Source organism: Sceloporus occidentalis, unplaced genomic scaffold (genome assembly GCF_023333645.1).
Source record: "Sceloporus occidentalis isolate IW3139 unplaced genomic scaffold, rSceOcc1.0.p SCAF_21, whole genome shotgun sequence".
In the NCBI taxonomy this organism is placed as follows: Eukaryota; Metazoa; Chordata; class Lepidosauria; order Squamata; family Phrynosomatidae; genus Sceloporus; species Sceloporus occidentalis.
The window spans coordinates 10,021,781-10,041,624 of NW_028317001.1; the positions used below are offsets into that span (position 1 = coordinate 10,021,781).

The 19,844-nt window shown below is 43.3% G+C and overlaps 1 protein-coding gene and 1 long non-coding RNA gene across 2 annotated transcripts in view; both read right to left on the reverse strand.

Moving 5' to 3' along the window:
* LOC149301582 (uncharacterized) overlaps positions 1-19,844 on the reverse strand; it is a 65,796-nt gene that overhangs the window by 1,903 nt on the left and 44,049 nt on the right. Inside the window, exon 6 of the mRNA XM_089484316.1 lies at positions 12,716-13,302. Coding sequence (XP_089340442.1) covers positions 12,716-13,302 — 587 coding nt within the window. The remainder of the gene's footprint in view (positions 1-12,715; positions 13,303-19,844) is intronic.
* On the reverse strand, positions 17,229-18,332 carry LOC149301583 (uncharacterized). The gene is made up of 2 exons (XR_016272230.1): positions 18,188-18,332; positions 17,229-17,349 (listed from the first exon to the last, which is right to left on the reverse strand). It is a non-coding gene; the product is annotated as an uncharacterized LOC149301583 (long non-coding RNA).

Below are 19,844 nucleotides of genomic sequence, written 5' to 3' on the forward strand. Positions count from 1 at the left end.
CACTGGAAGATCTAGAGGTGACCATATCACACCTATACTAACCTCTCTTCACTGGCTGCCCATTAATTTCCGGGGACAGTACAAGGTGATAGTTATAACCTTTAAAGCCCTTCATGGCTTGGGTCCAGCTTACTTACAGGATCCTCTTTTCCCATACAATCTGCCCCACACATTGAGGTCCTCTAGTAAAAGGTTACTGCAGCCAACCATAACAAGGCTCTCTGCATTTACCCAGAGGACCCTCTCTTCTGCTGCTCCCAGTTTATGGAATGGCCTCCGGAAGAGGTCTGATATATCACCCGTCTTGAAGGCTTTAAAAATGCGATCAAGACGTATATCTTCCGGCAGGCCTTTTCAGATTAACATTACAGCAATCTCCAATTAATTTAATAAATTGTTCAACAACTGCTCTAACTGCCTCTGCTCTGTTTTTAATAATTATTTTAATAATTATTTAAGAATTTAATTGTGTTTTAATGTGGATGGGAGGAATTGGGAGAGTTTTGGATGCAACAATGATAAGTTGCTATTGTATTTTACTTATGCTTTTACTGTTAGCCTCTTTGATCTGTTTGGAGAAGCGCAATAATAATAATAATAATACAATGATTTGATAAATAACCAAGGCAATATGATTAAATTAAAAACATTAGAGGAAATAAGAGAAGAAGGTAAACAATGTAATTGGCTTATTTTCAGGCAAATAAGAGAGAGGTTTTTGTTAGATATGAAAACATATGGAATAGAAATAATTAGTACAGAAATACTAGGAAATGTGCTTGCTATCGGGAAAGGTTCACTTGTGGGGAGATTGTATACAATCCTGTTAAAACATGAGATGGAATCTGAAGTGGTTCAAGAAAACATGGTTCAATGGCCAAGAAATCTAGGACACAATATTGAGATGGAAGAATGGGAGTTAACTTGGAAAAGGAGGATAAAATACACAGCTTCCCAAGCCCTGAGGGAAAACTACTACAAAATATTTTTTGAATGGTATTTTAAACATGAAAACGTTGGTTTTCTGACTGTCCAAGGCATTGAATTAATTGGGGGGAAGATAGTTCAGTAAAAAGTTTGGGGTGGATTTAATGTTCCCCTGCCCTGACCTCCGTTACTTTAAGGATAAATTCTCAGTGGGGAGGAATAACTAACTCTCTTCTCAAGACAGCCAGATGTGAACACGCTGCCCAACTCTAAAACCCCATGGAAAGCGCATAGGCTTCTTCTGTACCTTGTCAGTTAGTTCCAGGTCGTCCTCTGATTCTATGAGATCCATGTTCCTGCAGCCATGCCAGTAAGATCCCAGCGGCAAATGTGAGTCATCCTGCAATCCACATTCAACATCCAAATGGACTGCTTTGACTCCGTTGGCCAGAGAAAGCCTGTCCATTTGAACAAAGAGTAGAAAGATGAGGTGGTGCCCCTTTTCCATATTGGGGCTTTTCTCCTAAGGCCAAGAACCTATTGCATAAAAGTGTCCCAGACTCACTTGGCTCCCTTCTTCTGGGTCAGAAAGAATTGTCTGGTTCACGATCGCCGTCTCTTCTTCATTTTGCATGATGCCTTTCTCATTAATCTTAAGGCCAGACAATTTTGTGGAGGGATCTTTCTTCTTCCCAAGTCCTTTGTCTGGAGAAGATTTTTTTTTAAAGGATAAGAACAGTCTAACAAATAAATACAATTTTACCTGAGCAAATTAAGTGAAACTCAGAAAAATCATCATAGGCTATATCAGGCAGAACTCACTTCATCATGTAAACTTTTAACAGGTTAACTAGTGGTCAAGTTGAAGGCAGTTCTTCATTGGTCTGTGTTCAAAGGAGGTTTCCCATAGGCCACCTCCACCATAAAACTGTGGATGAAAAAGCCCACCAGCCTATATGCCTAGAAAAGAAATTGAGGGCACCTTCCTGGTAGGATTTTTCTTGAACTGCCTCCCAAATAATATGTCTTCTGTGAAAGATTACAAGCCTTGTGTTTTTTAAGGAGCAAATCTGTGTCTTAAGCATGGCCATGAAAGAGGTTCATACATTTTTAAATGGGGTTGAGAAAGTGGAATGAGACACGGTTTTCTCCTTCTCTCTTCTTGCTTGATCTTGGGGTCATTTAGTGGAGATGGGAAATTCAGGACAGACAACAGCAAAACAAAAACCACATTTCACACAGTTCATGTAAACTTTGACAGACTGTGACTTCCATATTATTGGGGCATTGAATTTCCTCCATGTTTTCATCCATGGGGCTGGAGCCCATTTCCAAAATAGAGTCAGCACCAGAGAGAGCTCAGACTAAAAGACAGAGCAGATTCACCAACCCACTAACATGGAAGTCTCCATTCACTACTCTCTATGTGATATAACTCCAAGCCATTGTCCTCCAATGTCCTCTTTCCCTCCCAGTTAACATTTGTAGATTATCCCTTGCAGATCTTGGAGAACGAACTTCCAACCGAAGGAATAGCAGTATCCTTATTTTACTAGCATGTGTTCATTTTTAAGAAATGCTTTTGTTCATTCTACACTTTGTATTCTAAGCCACCTTGAGACCCACCCATGGGAGAAAGGTGGGATGAAATTTAGTAAGTAACACAACCATACAGTTCAAGGAACGTACAATAGGAATGAATGAATAAGAATGATGCTTTCAGGTGAGATCAACCAGTCCAACTTGTGATGCCTTCACAAAGCAGGAGTAGGTTCCTCTGTAAGAAAGACAGTACTCAAAACACTAACATAAAATAGGAAACAGGCAAACGAACCCAGAGAAATGCTCTTCTCCTGAGGTCTCTCCTCCTTCTCTCAGCCTCAACTGACTCAACTCCCACCTTGGCCAAGATTCTCAGTTCTTTCCAGGGAAACCAACCAAAGAAACACATTCTCCTTGGTCCCATCTGACCACTTCTCCATGAGTCCAATTACATGGGTTGCATTTCTCTTAATAGGATGATTTCAGCTGCTTTTTAACCTTTCACAGTCAGCTCTCAGTATCCACAGATTCTGCATCTCAATATATCCCCAAAAAGCCAACCTTGATTTTGCCATTTTATGTAAGGTTCATCATACTACAACCCCATTGTTTGTAATAGGACTTGAACATCCAGGGATTTGGGTTACTTTGTGGGGTCCTGAAACCAAACCTCAGCAGATACTGAGGTCAAACTGGAAATAATGTTGAAATTCTTTTTATTTTCAGAATAAACAGCCATACAGTCAATAAAATTACAATTCAAACATACATCACACTTGTTCTTTTATTTTGTTCTTATTATTACCATCTACTTCTTCCATCTACATCTTTCTCTCTCCTACCTCCTCTATTCTTTAAACCGCATGCCACCCTACCTTCCTACTACCTTCTTTCTTATTCTTTCCACCTCTCTCCTCCTTTCTCTCTCTCTCTCCTTCATAACTGTACCACTCTCTTTCTCCTCATTTCACTCTACTCAACTGTATCCCCTACTTTCTACACTTACACATACCTCCAACTACATACCTAACTCTCTTTTTACCACGTCTGTCTTCTTTCTCACTTCTAGAAGAATAGGAAAGATCTTATTTCAGCTTCCTCACTTCTAATTTATTCTATACTTTACCATGTATCATAACTTTCCTTTCTTTCTCTATTTCATATTTACTTCTATCTTGTTACTCAATTTACATTCTTCTACTCTATGCAAAGTTCAGTTAATACACAGAAAAGAATCTACAATGTCATCTCCTTCTATCTCCTTTGAAGGCTGACTGATGCATTTCTGCATCATTATATACAACAGTGATCACTCCACTCTTATGTCCTCTAACTCTGGGTCAAAATAATAATAATAATAATAATAATAATAATAATAATAATAATAATAATTTATTTCGATCCCGCCTTTTCCCGAAGGAATCAAGGCGTGTTACAAGAAAGAGTAATAAAATACAATATGTGTAAACTATACATTTAAAATAATAGCCAAACCCTAACCCTCCCTCCCACACCCCAGTCCAAATTATAAAAGTAAATTATGGGCCTGAACAGAAAGGCCAAAATAAAGCTGCTTCGGGTCACTTTGGAGGAATGCTGTTCAGATGACACATGCGTCTTAAGAGGCCAGAAGCTGCACCAAAGCTGAGCTCCAGTCCTTAGGACTGTAGCATGGCTTTGGCATGGCTTCCGGCCTCTTAGGACACATGCATCATTTAAATAGCATACCTCCAAAGTGACCTGAAGCAGCTTTATTTTGGCCTCTCTGTATGGGATCTAAGTAAGATAAATTACAAAAGGAAAAATGGGCTAAAATTAGGGTGGAGAGGCTGAGGGGAGGACTTCTATCTAGCTCCTTTTTGCACCACGGAAAGGCCAGATAAGGGCCACGGCATAGCCTTATCACAGTGCAAAAAGGAGCTGCATAAAGTGGTGTGTGTTTGCCATAGTCCTGATTTGGCGCTAAAAGGGGTGGCCTGTACAACCCTTTAATTCCCAGAAAATGGGGCTAGGATTGGAGTCCTAAGGTTGGCCCCAGCCTTCCTCACTCCCAAAGATGTCAATAGGAGGAGGAATGGGTAGGACTCAAGTGTCTGACTGATTTTAATGGGTCTATTCTTTTCTTCCAATAATCTACATGAAATCATAATGTATAGATAGACAGCAATAACAACAACAACAACAACAACCCAATAACAACAACCATAGCAATTGCAATATTTAAATGTCTATATTTAATGTTTCCCATTGCCTTCTCCTAAGGCTGAGAGAGTGTGACTTGCCCAGTCACCCAGAGAGTTTCTATGTTGGAAATGGGATTTAAAACCTTATCTCCATAGTTGTACTTCCACTATGCTCAAACCACTAGGCCACACTGGCTCCTATATCATGGACATCGTTTCACTGGGCCATTGTATGTCATGGACTTGGCCCAGCTTCCTCATCCATGGAGGTCATTTTAGAAGCCCCCTTCTCCTCCTCCATTTCCAGGCCCAGGTCCTTCTGCATACCCTCCAACTCTCCCAGTTTGGCAGGGACCCTCCCCTGGTTCATCCTCTGCCCTCCCACCTTTTCAGCTGCTCTTCAAATGCCACAGTTTCCTTCTCCTCCTGCCATTTCTCCCCTTCTCTTGAGCTCACTGCCATTGCTGCAAACTGAGTCCAAAGGGCAAAAGGAGTCTGCCCTCCATGAAGACAGCCAAGGAGAAAGGAGAAGAGGGGCCCTTCCCAGAGGCTCAGGCAAAAGCAAACAGCTGCAGCCTCTCCTAGTTTGCTCTCCTTTCTTAGAAAGAGCCTGGCAGTCTTGATCATATTGGCCGGTTACAGACAGGCCAAAATAAAGCTGCTTCGAGTCACTTTGGAGGTATGGTATTTCAATGATGCATGTGTCCTAAGAGTCCAAAAGCCGCACCAAAGCCACGCTCCAGTCCTAAGCCTTTCCCAGAATTCCACGCTCTCCCTCCTCCCAGCGGAGGAGACCAGGAGACGGAGCAATGGGTGCAAACTCCAGGAAAAGAGAGTTTATTTTCTTAAATGTGTAATTTCAGTTATCCCTTTATGAGAATGGGATATTATTATTATTATTATTATTATTATTATTATTATTATCAACAACAATTATGATAATTAGTTTCTTGTTCCCAAAACCACAGAGCCTTGTGAAATCTCAAAGACTGTGTTTATCACACGGGGTTCTCCATGAACTATTCTTGTTCCTGGGTCTCCCTTGGAGTTAAAACTGTGAGACTTTGCAAACGGTGAGATCTGGAGTCAGTCCTGTGCTCAAAAAATCAAACTTATTTGAAACAAAAGAAGCTTTATTGATGAATCCAGGCAGAAACATCCATTAACACCTTTTTGCAAAGTCTGAAGTCCAAAGGAACTAGCTCAACCCCTCCCTAAGCCTGCCCCCAATTCTCCGTCAGTGAACACATAAGGGGAATGGCTTTGGGCCATAAAGACAATCCTGCCTCATTTCTGGATTTCTAGTTCCTGGTATCCAGATCGAAGGGCCGATCCCTGAGATGTAGCAACAGGCCTCCTCTTGTGACCCTGAGCTAATTAAATTCCCCATTGATAATATGGTCACTGTTCACTGTTACAGTAGAAAGGTGGTATGTAAATAAACCTGACTTGCCTCATAAAATTCATTGAATGGCTCTCACTAAAGACAAAGGTCTGTGTCCCATTGTATCCAACCTCCTTAGTGGCTTCCATCTTAGTGGGACAGTGAATCCATGTTGGTTTTAACCTTGACTGTCCAAGACATTGAATTTATTGGGGGGAAGAGAGTTGAGTAAAAAGTTTGGGGTGGATTTAATGCCCTGACCTCCGTTACTTTAAGGATAAATTCTCAGTGGGGAGGAATAACTAACTCTCTTTGCAAGACAGCCAGATGTGAACACGCTGCCCAACTCTAAAACACCATGGAAAGTGCATGAGGCTTCTTCTGTTCCTTCTCAGTTAGTTCCAGGTCGTCCTCTGATTCTATGAGAGCCATGTTCCTGTATCCATGCCAGTAAGATCCCAGCAGCAAATGTGAGTCATCCTCCAATCCGTATTCAACATCCAAATGGGCTGCTTTGACTCCGTAGGTCAGAGAAAACCTGTCCATTTGAACAAAGAGTAGAAAGATGAGGTGGTGCCCCTTTTCTATATTGCGGCTTTTCTCCTAAGGCCAAGAACCTCTTGCATAAAAGTGTCCCAGACTCACTTGGCTCCCTTCCTCTGGGTCAGAAAGAACTGTCTGGTTCAGGATCGCCGTCTCTTCTTCATTTTGCATGATGCCTTTGCCATTCATCTTAAGGCCAGACAATTTTGTGGACAGACCTTTCTTCTTTCCAAGTCCTTTGTCTGGAGAAGATTTTTTTAAAGTATAAGAACAGTCTAACAAATAAATACAATTTTACCTGAAGAAATTAAGTGAAACTCAGAAGAAGCATCATAGGATCCATCAGGCAGAACTCTCTTCATCATGTAAACTTTTAACAGGTTAACTAGTGGTCAAGTTGAAGGCAGTTCTTCATTGGTCTGTGTTCAAAGGAGGTTTGTCATAGGCCACCTCCACCATAAAACTGTGGATGAAAAAGCCCACCAGCCTCTATGCCTAGAAAAGAAATTGAGGGCACCTTCCTGGCAGGATTTTTCTTGAACTGCCTCCCAAATAATATGTCTTCTGTGAAAGATTACAAGCCTTGTGTTTTTTAAGGAGCAAAGCTGTGAAAAGCATGGCCATGAAAGAGGTTCATACATTTCTAAATGGGGTTGAAAAAGTGGAAGGAGACACAGTTTTCTCCTTCTCTCTTCTTGCTTGATCTTGGGGTCATTTAGTGGAGATGGGAAATTCAGGACAGACAACAGCAAAACAAAAACCACATTTCACACAGTTCATGTAAACTTTGACAGACTGTGAGTTCCATATTATTGGGGCATTGAATTTCAACAACAATTATGATAATTAGCTTCTTATTCCCCCAAACCAGAGAGTTTTCTGAAATCTGAAAGACTGTGTTTATCACACGGAGGTTTTTGCAGCTCTTTGCAGCTCAGATCCGAAGCCACTGCAGGTCAAACGATGCGAATCCACGCGAAAATGTGAGTGTCATCACACAGGATTCCTTTCTATGGGGGCTCCTTCCATGGGGCTTCCGCAGTGGTTCCAAAGTGACCCCTCATTTTGGTGAAATAGGTAACAAGCGAATGCTCAGAAATTGCTTCCAAGCTCACTCCGATTCCACTCCGAATTGGTCTGGTGTGGAATGCAGCTCTGCTTCTGCTCTGTTTCAACACCGCAAACCCCCCGGTTGCAAATTTCCCATGATGCAGTGCTGCAATTCCCCCCACTTCCTTCCGGTGGTCCTTTCACTTTCAGGGCAACCGAGGGGGGGGGAATAGGCAGCCAATGGGAGCAGAGGAAGGTCCAGGTAAAGGGAAGGAGGCCACGCCCCCTCAGGAATGGGGAGCCAATGGGAAAATCACATTAGTCCCCATAGATTTCGGTTTTATCAATAAAGAACATTCCTAATACAACGCCGCCCTCTTGTGGATACTCAAGGCACTGCAGCCTCCCTGGGCTTCTCACCAACTTCTATCCTGGAGCGCCATCTGGTGGCCACTCTGGGCAATTCACTAATAGCAATTAACCAAATTAAACGGTACAGTATATAAAACAAAAACATGAAACAACCTAGAATAGGAAACTGTTACATGGAATTGTAATTGGTTGACCAGCCGAACCGAAAGGGTGCTCAACAATGACTCCTTTTCATCCTGGATAGAAGTGACCAGTGCTGTGTCCAGTGGGGTCCTTTCCTGGGCCCAGTGCTATTCAACATCTTTATCAATTATTTGGATGACAGAATTGGGGGCATACTTATCAAATTTGCAGATGACACCAAATTAGGAGGAGTAGCTAATACCCCAAAGGACAGGATCAAAATTCAAAAGGACCTGAATAGACTAGAAAGCTGGGTCAAAGCTAACAAAATGAAAATTAACATGGAGAAATGTAAGGTACTGCATTAAGGGCAGAAAAATGAAATGCACAGATATAGGATTATGGGGGACACCTTGATGAATGAAACTATGTGTGAAAGGGATCTAGGAGTCCAAGTAGACCACAAGTTGAACATGAGTCAACAGTGCGATGTGGCAGCTAAGAAGGCCAATGCGATTTTAGGCTGCATCAATAGAAGTATAGAGCCTAGATCAAGGGAAGTAATAGTACTACTCTATTCTGCTCTGGTCAGGCCCCACATGGAATACTGTGTCCAGTTCTGGGCCCCACAATTCAAAAGGATGTTGAGAAACTGGAGGACACCCAAAGGAGGGCAACTAAAATGGTGAAGGATTTGGAAATCACAATGGGACATCCTCAGTGCTTCAGGCAATGAGCATCAGCTGCCCTCGGTTCACCTCTGACATCTTCCTCCTCCATATCTTTAATTTCGACACCATCCACTTCATAAGGTCCTTTAATTCCTTTATGTCTTCCTCCATTCGATAAACGTCTACCTGGGGTTCTTCTTTGCTGGGGCGGCTATCAAATGACTCCCCCACTGCCAGGTCCCAGGCTGTCACTCTGCCCCCCGACGGCCTTCTTTTCCCCAGTCTGGGGCCGGAAACCCAATTCCTCCAGTGGTGGTCTGGATGGTGTGAGCTTCAGGAGGTTTCCCAGTCTTGGGCTTGGCCCTAGTTCCTCTGAAGAAGGCACCTGCTCCTCCACCACCGGGATCTCCAGAACCACCGGTTTCCCCAAGAACTCTTCTTGTTCCTGGGTCTCCATTGGAGGTAAAACTGTGAGACTTTGCAAATGGTGAGATCTGGAGTCAGTCCTGTGCTCAGAAAATAAAACTCATTTGAAACAAAAGAAGCTTTATTGATGAATCCAGGCAGAAACATCCATTAATACCTTTTTGCAAAGTATGAAGTCCAAAGGAACTTGCTCCCTTCTTAATACACTCAACCCCTCCCTAAACCAGCCCCCAATTCCCAGCTAAAGCAACACAAGCGGAGGTTGCATAGATACCAAGGTTGTGTATACTTCCCTTCCCTTCTCCCAGACAGCCTCACCTTGAAGAGCGATGTTCCCAAGCCAGCTTCACTCCTCCTTGATAACCATCTACAGCTGCAACCCCAGCCCCTCTCCAAACGCCCTGCTTAATCTAAAAGCCACTCCATCTGCCCTTCTATCATTTTCCATTACGGGCTTTCTATAACCCATCACTCTACACTGCCTACTATGGACTGCAACTATAACTCCTACTTTAATAACCAAACCCTAATATTTTTACCCTTTATGACAGAACTCTGACACACAATGGGCCAGTCTCAATCCTTCAGGGACACACCACCAGTTTGAAGTGACAATTCTCCCATCTCAATCGTTCAGGCAAGGAGCATAAGCCTGAGGTTGCAATGGGTCAGTCTAAATCTTTCAGGTAAAGAGCACCACCCTGAAGTCACAATAGTACCCTCTCAATGCTTCAGCCAAGGAAACTCAGGCTGAGATCACAATGGGCCAGTCTCAGTGTTTCAGGCAAGCAGCATCAGCCTCAGGTAGCAATGGTCACATCTCAAACCTTCAGATAAGCAGTATTAGCCTAAATTCACAATGGTCCCATTGCTGCAGGCAAGGAGCATCAGCCTGAGGTCGCAATGGGCCAGTCTCATTCAGGTAAGGAGCACCAGCCTGAGGTCACATTATGTCATGAATACCTTTATTATGCATCTATTCATTTAGGGATTCATGTCATAAGGGTTATAGGTTTAGGTTTAGGTTAGAGTTAAGATAGATGGGATTTATGGTGGGTTAAAATAATATGTTTTAATATGTGCTTTAATAGAAGATACTAGAAAGAGGTAGAGAGATCATGGCTAAAGAATGTGCTTCTTTGCTAGGATTGGAATGTGTGGGAATCACTCTTCTAACAGAGGCTTGAGTTTAAAAGACTGGTCTCTGGAAAAGGAGGGGAAACATAGAGAGTTATGGATATTTTTATATTATATTATGTTGCTATGGGTTTAGGCATATTATATTTTCATGTGGTATCATATTATGTGGAGATTGATAGGGTTTTATATTATAGATAGCTATATATATTGCTAAGCCATAATGTAAATTAAAACCGTTGTGTGGCTGAGTTCTGTGGTCCAAGGCCAGAGGTGCAGTGGTTGAGAAAAGGCACATGAGAGCTTCATTGCTTTTAGGAAAGCTGCCAGAATCCCGGATGGGAGGACACTGCACCTAAAAGGGCGGGAGAACGCTGTGCGGGAAAGGGCTACCCGATTAATTAGCTTCATTGGTAAATGGAGTGAGGTGGATGCATATGGTTATAAAAGGGATATGTTTATACCTTCTTTAATTCCTGACAAAAAAGTCACTTCCATTACTTCTTCTTCAATAAAAGCGATTCCTTTTTCAAAGTACTGCCTTTTGTGTTGCAAGATGGGCTGCAATTAGGACCCTGACAGATATCTCTCTCCCCTTCCATTCACCCTTCTATCCCAAAAGGGCTGGAGAGCATACCAAACCAACCATGTGTAATGCCAGGTCAGTCAAAAATACAACGCAGATAGTCTAGGATCTCCTACTGGACGAAGAGGCTGACCTGGCTTGTTTCATGGAGACCTGGCTGCGTGATGATAGCTCAGCCACCTGGGATCAGGCCTTACCAGCCGGGTTCTCCCTCAGTGAGCAGGTAAGGGGACATCGCTTTGGTCCATAAAGACAATCTTGCCTTGAGCAGGATACCTATCCATATGATCGACCACATCAAATGTATTTGCCTCAGCTTAAAGACTAGGTGAAGTCTAGGGATTCTGTTGGTTTAATGTCCACCCCGTTCCTTAACAGACTCCCTAGCGGAGCTGACACAACTGGTCTCTGAGATGCTGCTGGAGTCACCTAGGCTTTTGGTCCTGGGCGACCTCAACATCCCCCTCGAGGCCCCTCCTCAACATGCGCAGGATTTGCAAGGGCCTCTCTGCTGCTGCTGCTTATTCCACTGGTGGCCTTTGCGGGAAAGGAAGGTATGCGCTGGGGATTCAGCAGTCTCCCCTTTCTTCCCTTCTTTCTTCCTTTGAGGAGACTCCAGTCGAGCCCAAGGTGCAGAGCTGGACTCAGGAGGAAAAGGCAGGAAAGGAAGGCTCTGCTTTGGAAATAAAGCTCTCTCTGTGTATCTTCTATGTTTGTGTTTGTGTGTGTTTGCCTCTGCTGTTCTTATGGCTGGGAATGGAACAGAAAACTGAGGAGGGAATAAAGGGTCAGTTTAGCACAAATTCACAACTTCTGTGCATTTAAGAGTCCAGTGTGTTGAAATAGTAAAGAACTTTATTGAGAACACAGAGTCAAAAATTCAGTGGTTAAGCCAGAACTGCCCATTCCAAGCAAACAATACATTAAAACCCCAAACACCTAAAACTGCTCCCTCTTCCAAGCCTAGCTCCCCCCTCCAATTCCTACAGTCTCTGCCCCACAGGTAACAAGCCCCCCTTTGCCATCCCTAGAAACTAGCCCTTTCTGTTAATATCAGCCTCCGACTTTCTTCAGCCAACATCCCACACAATGCAAAAGCTATCATTCCCATAAATATTCTAGACAGCTGCAACAAATCCCAGCCCCTCATCTAGCTAACCTATACCATGACCCACAATCCCCAGCCAAATAGACAACCCATAGCAACTATCTATACTATTAGCAAATAAAACCTAAACTTAACAAAATACAACTTTAAAACAAACAGACATATGGACAGAGAAACCTTACAAACAAAATCACAAGGGCCTTTTCTTAGCACCGTTGGATTGAAAATATTTTATATTCCTTACTGACAAAAATAATGTTAGTTTACTGCTGAGATTTGTGTGGCTTCGCTCCTGTGTGGACTCTTTGATGTGTCACTAGGCTTGACCTCTGAGAAAAACATTTCCCACAGTGCTGGCATTTCTATGGCTTCTCTCCTGTGTGGACTCTCTGATGTCTCACTAGGTTTGACTTCGAAGTAAAACATTTCTCACAATGCTGGCATTTGTATGGCTTCTCTCCTGTGTGGACTCTCTCATGTCTCACTAGGACTGACTTCTGAGAAAAACATTTGCCACAATGCTGGCATTTGTATGGCTTCTCTCCTGTGTGGCCTCTCTGATGTGTCACTAGGTCTGACTTCTGAGAAAGACATTTCCCACAATGCTGGCATTTGTATGGCTTCTCTCCTGTGTGGCCTCTCTGATGTCTTTCTAGGTTTGACTTCATAGAAAAACATTTCCCACAATGCTGGCATTTGTATGGCTTCTCTCCTGTGTGAACTCTCTGATGTTTCACTAGGTGTGACTTCGAGGAAAAACATTTCCCACAACGCTGGCATTTGTATGGCTTCTCTCCTGTGTGGACTCTCTGATGTATCACTAGGACTGACTTCTGAGAAAAACATTTCCCACAACGCTGGCATTTGTATGGCTTCTCTCCGGTGTGGACTCTCTGATGTTTCACTAGGTCTGACTTCTGAGAAAAACATTTCCCACAATGCTGGCATTTGTATGGCTTCTCTCCTGTGTGGACTCTCTGATGTTTCACTAGGTGTGACTTCGAGGAAAAACATTTCCCACAACGCTGGCATTTGTATGGCTTCTCTCCTGTGTGGACTCTCTGATGTATCACTAGGTGTGACCTCCGAGGAAAACATTTACCACAACGCTGGCATTTGTATGGCTTCTCTCCGGTGTGGACTCTCTGATGTTTCACTAGGTCTGACTTCTGAGAAAAACATTTCCCACAATGCTGGCATTTGTATGGCTTCTCTCCTGTGTGAACTCTCTGATGAATCACTAGGTGTGACTTCAGAGAAAAACATTTCCCACAATGCTGGCATTTGTATGGCTTCTCTCCTGTATGGACCCTTCGATGCATGACAAGGATTGACTTGTAAGCAAAATGTCTCCCACAATGCTGGCATTTATGTGACTTCTTTCCTGTGTGGATTCTCTCATGACTCAAATATTTTTTCTGTAAAGAAGCACAGTGACAGATAAGACTGAAAATCAGTGTTAAGAGAGGAGGGTGTTACCCATGATTTAGCCCTCATTAACCCCTCCTTATTAGAGATTAAATTAAGAGAGTTTCTGTTAGTAAGCCAAGGATGACCATACTACTTATGCCCCTAAATCCATGGAACAATTGTATCCTTATTTATAGGAGTTAACAAAGAAGAGATTGGAGGGGGACTTAAGGGAATCACTGGAAGTAGATAGTGAGAAAAAGGAATGTTGCAAAAATATTTTATTAAACATGTGGAGAAATAGTTTGATAGGCAAGTGGCATTATATCCTGTGAGACTGCCATAAAGTCCTGAGTCAGAGACCAAGGCATGATGGAAGCTAACTGCAGAGGTCCCTTCATGCTGTGTGGCACCAGGAGATGACTCACAACCAATACAGTATACAGCTCACATGTGGATTGGTGTGGATTAGAGTTGTGTGTACAAGGGATGGTGAAGTTGATGGAAGTCGGAGAGGAGAGCTTGCAAATAATTGTATTATTAGGAGCAGGTAACTGTTAAAGTTGCCAGATATTGGGCATCTGCGATTATTTGTAGCAGATTTTTTTGGAACAGATGTAGAAACACCCATGAAATATCTTGAAATAATTATGACCAAGACTATTACATTTTTATACAACTTCCATTTTGGAATTAATAGGACAGTATACGGTGTTTTCTGCACTATATCCATTTGACTGTTCTGTTTTATATGAATCATTTTAGAAGTTTGAAGTTAATGAGTGGGTTGCCACTATAAACACTATAAACACGCCATGTGCAGCTTGTATTCTGCTTGAAATGTTATATAACTCAGCTTGGGAGATACTCGATTAGGATACAACTTTCTAAGCAACCGTGCCAAAGCTACTATTTTAAGTCTATATTTCTCAAAGTTATTTGGGACAATTTTTACCTGCCAGGTTTAGGATTTCATTTTATGGATTGATGTTTACCCTTATTGCTACAATACAAATTACTTCTTGTGATGCTTTGTGTGTTTTTCAAGCTAGGCGATCCTGGCTTTGCTCCTGCCTTCCCCTCCTGGATCCCAGAGGCCTGATCCCCTTCCTTTTCTCCCTCCGCTCTCCAACCCTGCCTCTTGCCCATCTGCACTGCTTTACCATTTGACCTTCAGCATCTCTTCCCTGCCTTTCTGTTTTTCACATTGCCTCCATCTCTCTATCACAGACACACACCCACAGAGTGTGATACACAAAAGGGACACTTTGAGGCTCATTTCTTGAGAAAGGCAAGACAATCATTATACAACTAATGCATTAGGAAAGGCAGAACAAGGAGTCTGGGACCTGGTTTCTGATGTTAGTGAGGGTCAAGTGTGAGGGATGAGCCTTAAAACAACCTTAAGACATCTCTAAGACAGAGATGGACTACTGTTGGGAAGTGGGGTGGTCACATTGGACCCCAGGGGAACTCAGGGGAAACCCCAAATTGTGTTGCCTAAAAATATGGTATAATGTTTTGCCCCTCAATATCCCACAGCATCCCTTTGTGGAAGTGGAGGCCATTTTGCCACTGTTGGGCCCTCTCTGATCCATTGCAGGGCCAAGGGAGGCCTTTTTCCCATGAAGCCTCTCCAGAGCCTCAAAAGGCTGGAAGAAGGGCCACAAAAGCCAGGAAACTTGCTCAGGAATGGGCTGAGGACCATTTAGGGGCAAAAAGCATTAATCTCCATGGCTCCTTACCACAAAATTCCAGAATTGGCAGTTTAGGATTGGATATTGAGAATCCTTACAAAGTGGAGAACAATAGTGCCTCACTAAAACTAGAAATTCCAAGATTCCACAGGAAGTTGTTATGACAGTTAAATTACATATGAAAGGGAACTAGGAATGGTAGTAGAGCACAAGTTGAACATGTGTCAACAGTGTGATGCAGCAGCTAAAAAGGCCAATGTGATCCTAGGCTGTATCAATAGGAGTATAGTGTCAAGATCAAGGGAAGTAATACTTCCACTCTATTCTGTTTTGGTCAGGGCTCACTTGCAATGATCCTGTGTCCAGTTCTGGGCACCACAATTCAAACAGATGTTGAGAAACTGGAGCATGTCCAGAGGAAGGAAACCAAAATGGTGAAGGGTCTGGACACCATGCTCTCTGAGGAATGACTTAGGGAGCTGGGTATGTTTAGCTTAGAGAAGAGAAGGTTAAGAGTGGATATGACAGCCCTGTTCAAGTATTTGAAGAGATACTGAGTATGGAGCAAGCTTGCTTTCTGCTGCTCTAGAACAAAGGACACAGAACAATGGACGCAAGTGTTAGGAAGGATCGAATCAGGGGAATTTAATTAGCTCAAATTTACAAGAGGCGTGTCCTAACAACGCACGCAGCGGATTGGGTCCCTATGTGTATACCAGAGGTCATATAGTCCAACCCCAAGAAACAGAGACTGCAATGTCAATGAGTTGCAAATAAAACATAAACATTTATTAAAGCCACACAACCAAAAAGGGATCACACACGCACACGCACATTCAATGCTAAAGCAAGGGAGGGGAAGAGTTGGGGGTAAAGGAGAAAGGATAGAGGCACCGTTGAAATATTTACCTTAGGAGTCTTCTCCAAGCGACAGATGTGAGGGATGTTGGTAAGTGAACATGGCAGCGGGGAACAGAAAGCAAGCGGCAACCGCGATGGCTAGGAGCTAAGTTCCAGCGGGCTAAGCTAACAAGAGGCCCGAAAGAGACAGTGGGCTTTGGCTTGCCCAAGTGATTTCAGCAGGGCACAGTGCCCAAGAGAGCTCCGGAGCGATTGCTCGACAGAGTTGAGGTTTGAAATTGTAGCTCACAAAGCCCAAAGGAGGGCTGGAATCTGGGTCTTATTTATACTGCGAAACGTATCCTCAGGCTATAGCTACCTGTGGAACAAAGGTCTTCATGGCTATCTATTGACTAAGACTAAGTTAAACAATGGATACACAAAAGGGTCTGCCACTTCTTTGGGAGAAGACTACTATGTAGATGGCTGGGTACTTAATACCATCAATAGGTGAGGCAAACTTCCTTTGTCCTCATTCAGGTTGCCTGCGACAATGGCAACTCCCAGAACTGGTTTTAAAGGTTTAAATCTACCTTTCTGCTTTAGCCATGGCCTGCTAGGCTTGTCTGGCTATGTGGTCAGCTCGCTTTTGGGATAATGGCGGCTGTGATGGGGTCAGTCAGGGGTCATGATTTTTGATCGCTTGGTACCTGAAATTTATATAAATCCAAACTCGATCACACAAGCCACAGGAAAAAAGGTTCCACCAAAATATTAGGAGGAACTTCCTGTCAATAAGAGCTATTCAACAGTGGAATATACTCCATCAGAGCATGGTGGCATCGCATTACGGTTTATTATTATTATTATTATTAATTTCAAATTAATGGACATGGAACAATGGATGCAAGCCACAGGGACAAGAGATTCCACTTAAACCTTAGGAGGAACTTCCTGATAGTAAGAGCTCTTCAAAAGTGAAATATACTCCCTCAGAGTTTAGTGGAGTCTCTTTCTTTGGAGGTCTTTAAACAGTGGCTGGATGGCCATCCCTTGGGGTTGCTTTGAATGTCTATTCCTGCATGGCAGAATATTGAACCGGATGGTCCTTGTGGTCTATTTCAACTCTTTGATTTTACAATTCTAACGTGAAATCATAACACTCGGACAGTGAATTATGAAAGGGCCCTCAGTCTTCACAGGAAGTGAAATGGATTCAGGTTCCTTACCCACAGAGGCTACATTTACATAATTCTCCATCATCACATAACTGTACATCAGTCTCTGTTTCTTCGTTAACAGTTTCCATTCCTCCTCAGTGAAATATACAGCCACATCTGCAAAGGTCACCTGCAATAGAAAATAGCCCTGATCCAGAGAGTGACTAAACAAAAGGGGAGGAAAGCACATGGTGCATCGCAAATATTATTTCAACACTTCAGAATTCAGTCCAGGAAATAAACTTTAAATTCTGCAAGAAAGCAAAAAGCTACAGCCTTTGAGATCCAGTTTGTCTCGAATCCTTTCAATATAATATACAATATGATAAACAATATAATTTCGGCCATTTCTGGAATATTATTGATTGATTAACATACTGGCTATTCCAACATGTATATTAGTTTTCATTTAGCCATATTTCACCTAATTTCAGAGGCAAATTTCATTTTTAATAAACAGTTCAGGGGAGTACTCTGGGCTTCAGGGCCACTGGGCCCACCCTCAATTTAAGTCCAGAGATATTCTTCCATATCATCCAGCATTTCACAGATGGGGAAAGCAACACACATGTGGACAAGCAACACCAGAAGTGGGTCAAGATGGCCAAAGTTGTTAATGATAAAGATCACACAAGCGAGAAAGGGTACAGCATTTTGCTTTTGGCTCAGACTCCTGGCAAGGGCAAGACCCTGCCCCCTTCTCTCCTCCCCTCTCCCCTCTTTTGCATTGATGGGCTGTAGACTCTTTTGAACCTGGAATGCACTTTGCAACAACTGAACTGACCTGAGGAGAAAGGAGGAAATGGGAGGAGGAGAGTGAAATAGGACATTTCCTAAGCCCCTGAAAAAATGAGGAGACAGAGGATTAACCAGGACTCTCTCTGCCAAAGTGGGACAGTATCTTCTCTGCTTGCTTTCATGATCCAGCACAGACACAGATGAAAATAACAGTCAGGATGGCAACTTACCAAAGAGCTGTTAACCCTCGGCAGCCTCTTTCTGTTGGAGCCCAGCTCCGTCTGCTTGGCCTTTGTGTTGGCCATCAGGTGGGCAGGGGGATCCTGGTGGCCCTGCACTTTGGTCACTTCCAGCAAACAATGTCCCAACGCTGTGTACAAGGGGATCGTGATGAAGTTCCTGAGAAAAGAGACCAGGGTAAGGCTTGCAAGAAAGCCTGCAGCAGTCAAAGACACAGAGAAGAGCATCCTGCTGATGACATATGCAGGTAACATATGCCTCCTTTGGGCCGATGTAGAGGTGAGCATCCCCTTCCTCCCTCTGCACCAAACAAAACCCCCTGGACCTAGCACAGACTCACTGCAGCTCCCCTACACAACAGTTACTCCATGCCTCGTGAGAGTAGCTGGGGATCAGGGGATGGGGGATTGGAAAGGGTCCTGACTATGTCCTTATAGCTGGATGTGAAATGAGTGCATTATCTGCTGAAACCTGCAGAGGTCCACAATGCCCTCAGAGGAAGATTTCTTCAGTTTGCTTCTGACTACAGAAACACAACTGGATGCTTCTCTAATACCTCACACCAACACTCTCACCAGGCATGGAATGGCCATGCGGGATGCCTTCCACAACTGTATGGTAGGACCTGGGTCACTGAATGGCCAGTTGTAGTCTGATTCCACTCGGAGCAACACTGGAGCATAGAGGGTTGTGCTGGGTCAGGCTGTCTGGCCTGGTGGTTCCTCATTCTCCCAGTGGCCAAACCAGTAGAACTCTCTATGCTCCAGTGTTTCTCTGGGTGGAATGAGTCTACAAATGGCCCTTCTCCAGGAAGGCCCCCAGTCAAGAAGGGCAGGAAAGGAGCTCTCTCTTCTCAGGCTGCTCCCCTTCCATGGGATCCAGCCCTTCTCCCAGGATCAGGGGGCACCAGTGGATTGAGCTGATGGAAAGGGAGCACCCAATTCCCATGGCTGTCTTCTGCATGCAGAGAAGTCACAATTCTGATAATGTCTTTGCCCATGTGGAGAGTGCCCATTTTCCATACTGTTGCCTGTCCATCTTGTCTTGGGAATATCCTGTTCCAGCCACATGCAGACCTAAATCCTTGCCTGTATCCTATGCCTAGTGCTAATCAGAGTAGAATCACTGAATCAGATGGATTTATCTATATGTCGACTCACCAGTCACTTATGGTTTCAGTGGGTCTACTCTCTAGGGTTAACCAACAGGATTCAGGACTCCTCAGATTTTTAAATGCAGGAATGCAAATTTTTCATGCTATGTCATCATGACTGATGAGAATTTGACTTCTCTTTCACACAGAGGAGGAGGGGGAGCACCTGCTCTATGTCCCAGGTGGAGAAGCTCTAGCTCTTCGGCATGATCTTACAGATCTAATCCATGCCCTCCCATCATCATGGCCTCCTTCCCATTTAGACACTGGTCAAAATAATTATTTCATTTTTGCAAATGAGACTATTTTTCTAAGCTTAACTGCTGTGTTTCCTATGTCAATCATAGCAGGAGCATGAAGTATGAACCTCCTCCCTCTTCTTGCCAAAGCCATATAGAAATTGAGGCATGTACATTTGTGTGCATTGTTTCTGAATGGATCTATTGTTAAAATCACAATTTCTTCATTTTTCCTTGAATATTTTTTAAAAAGAT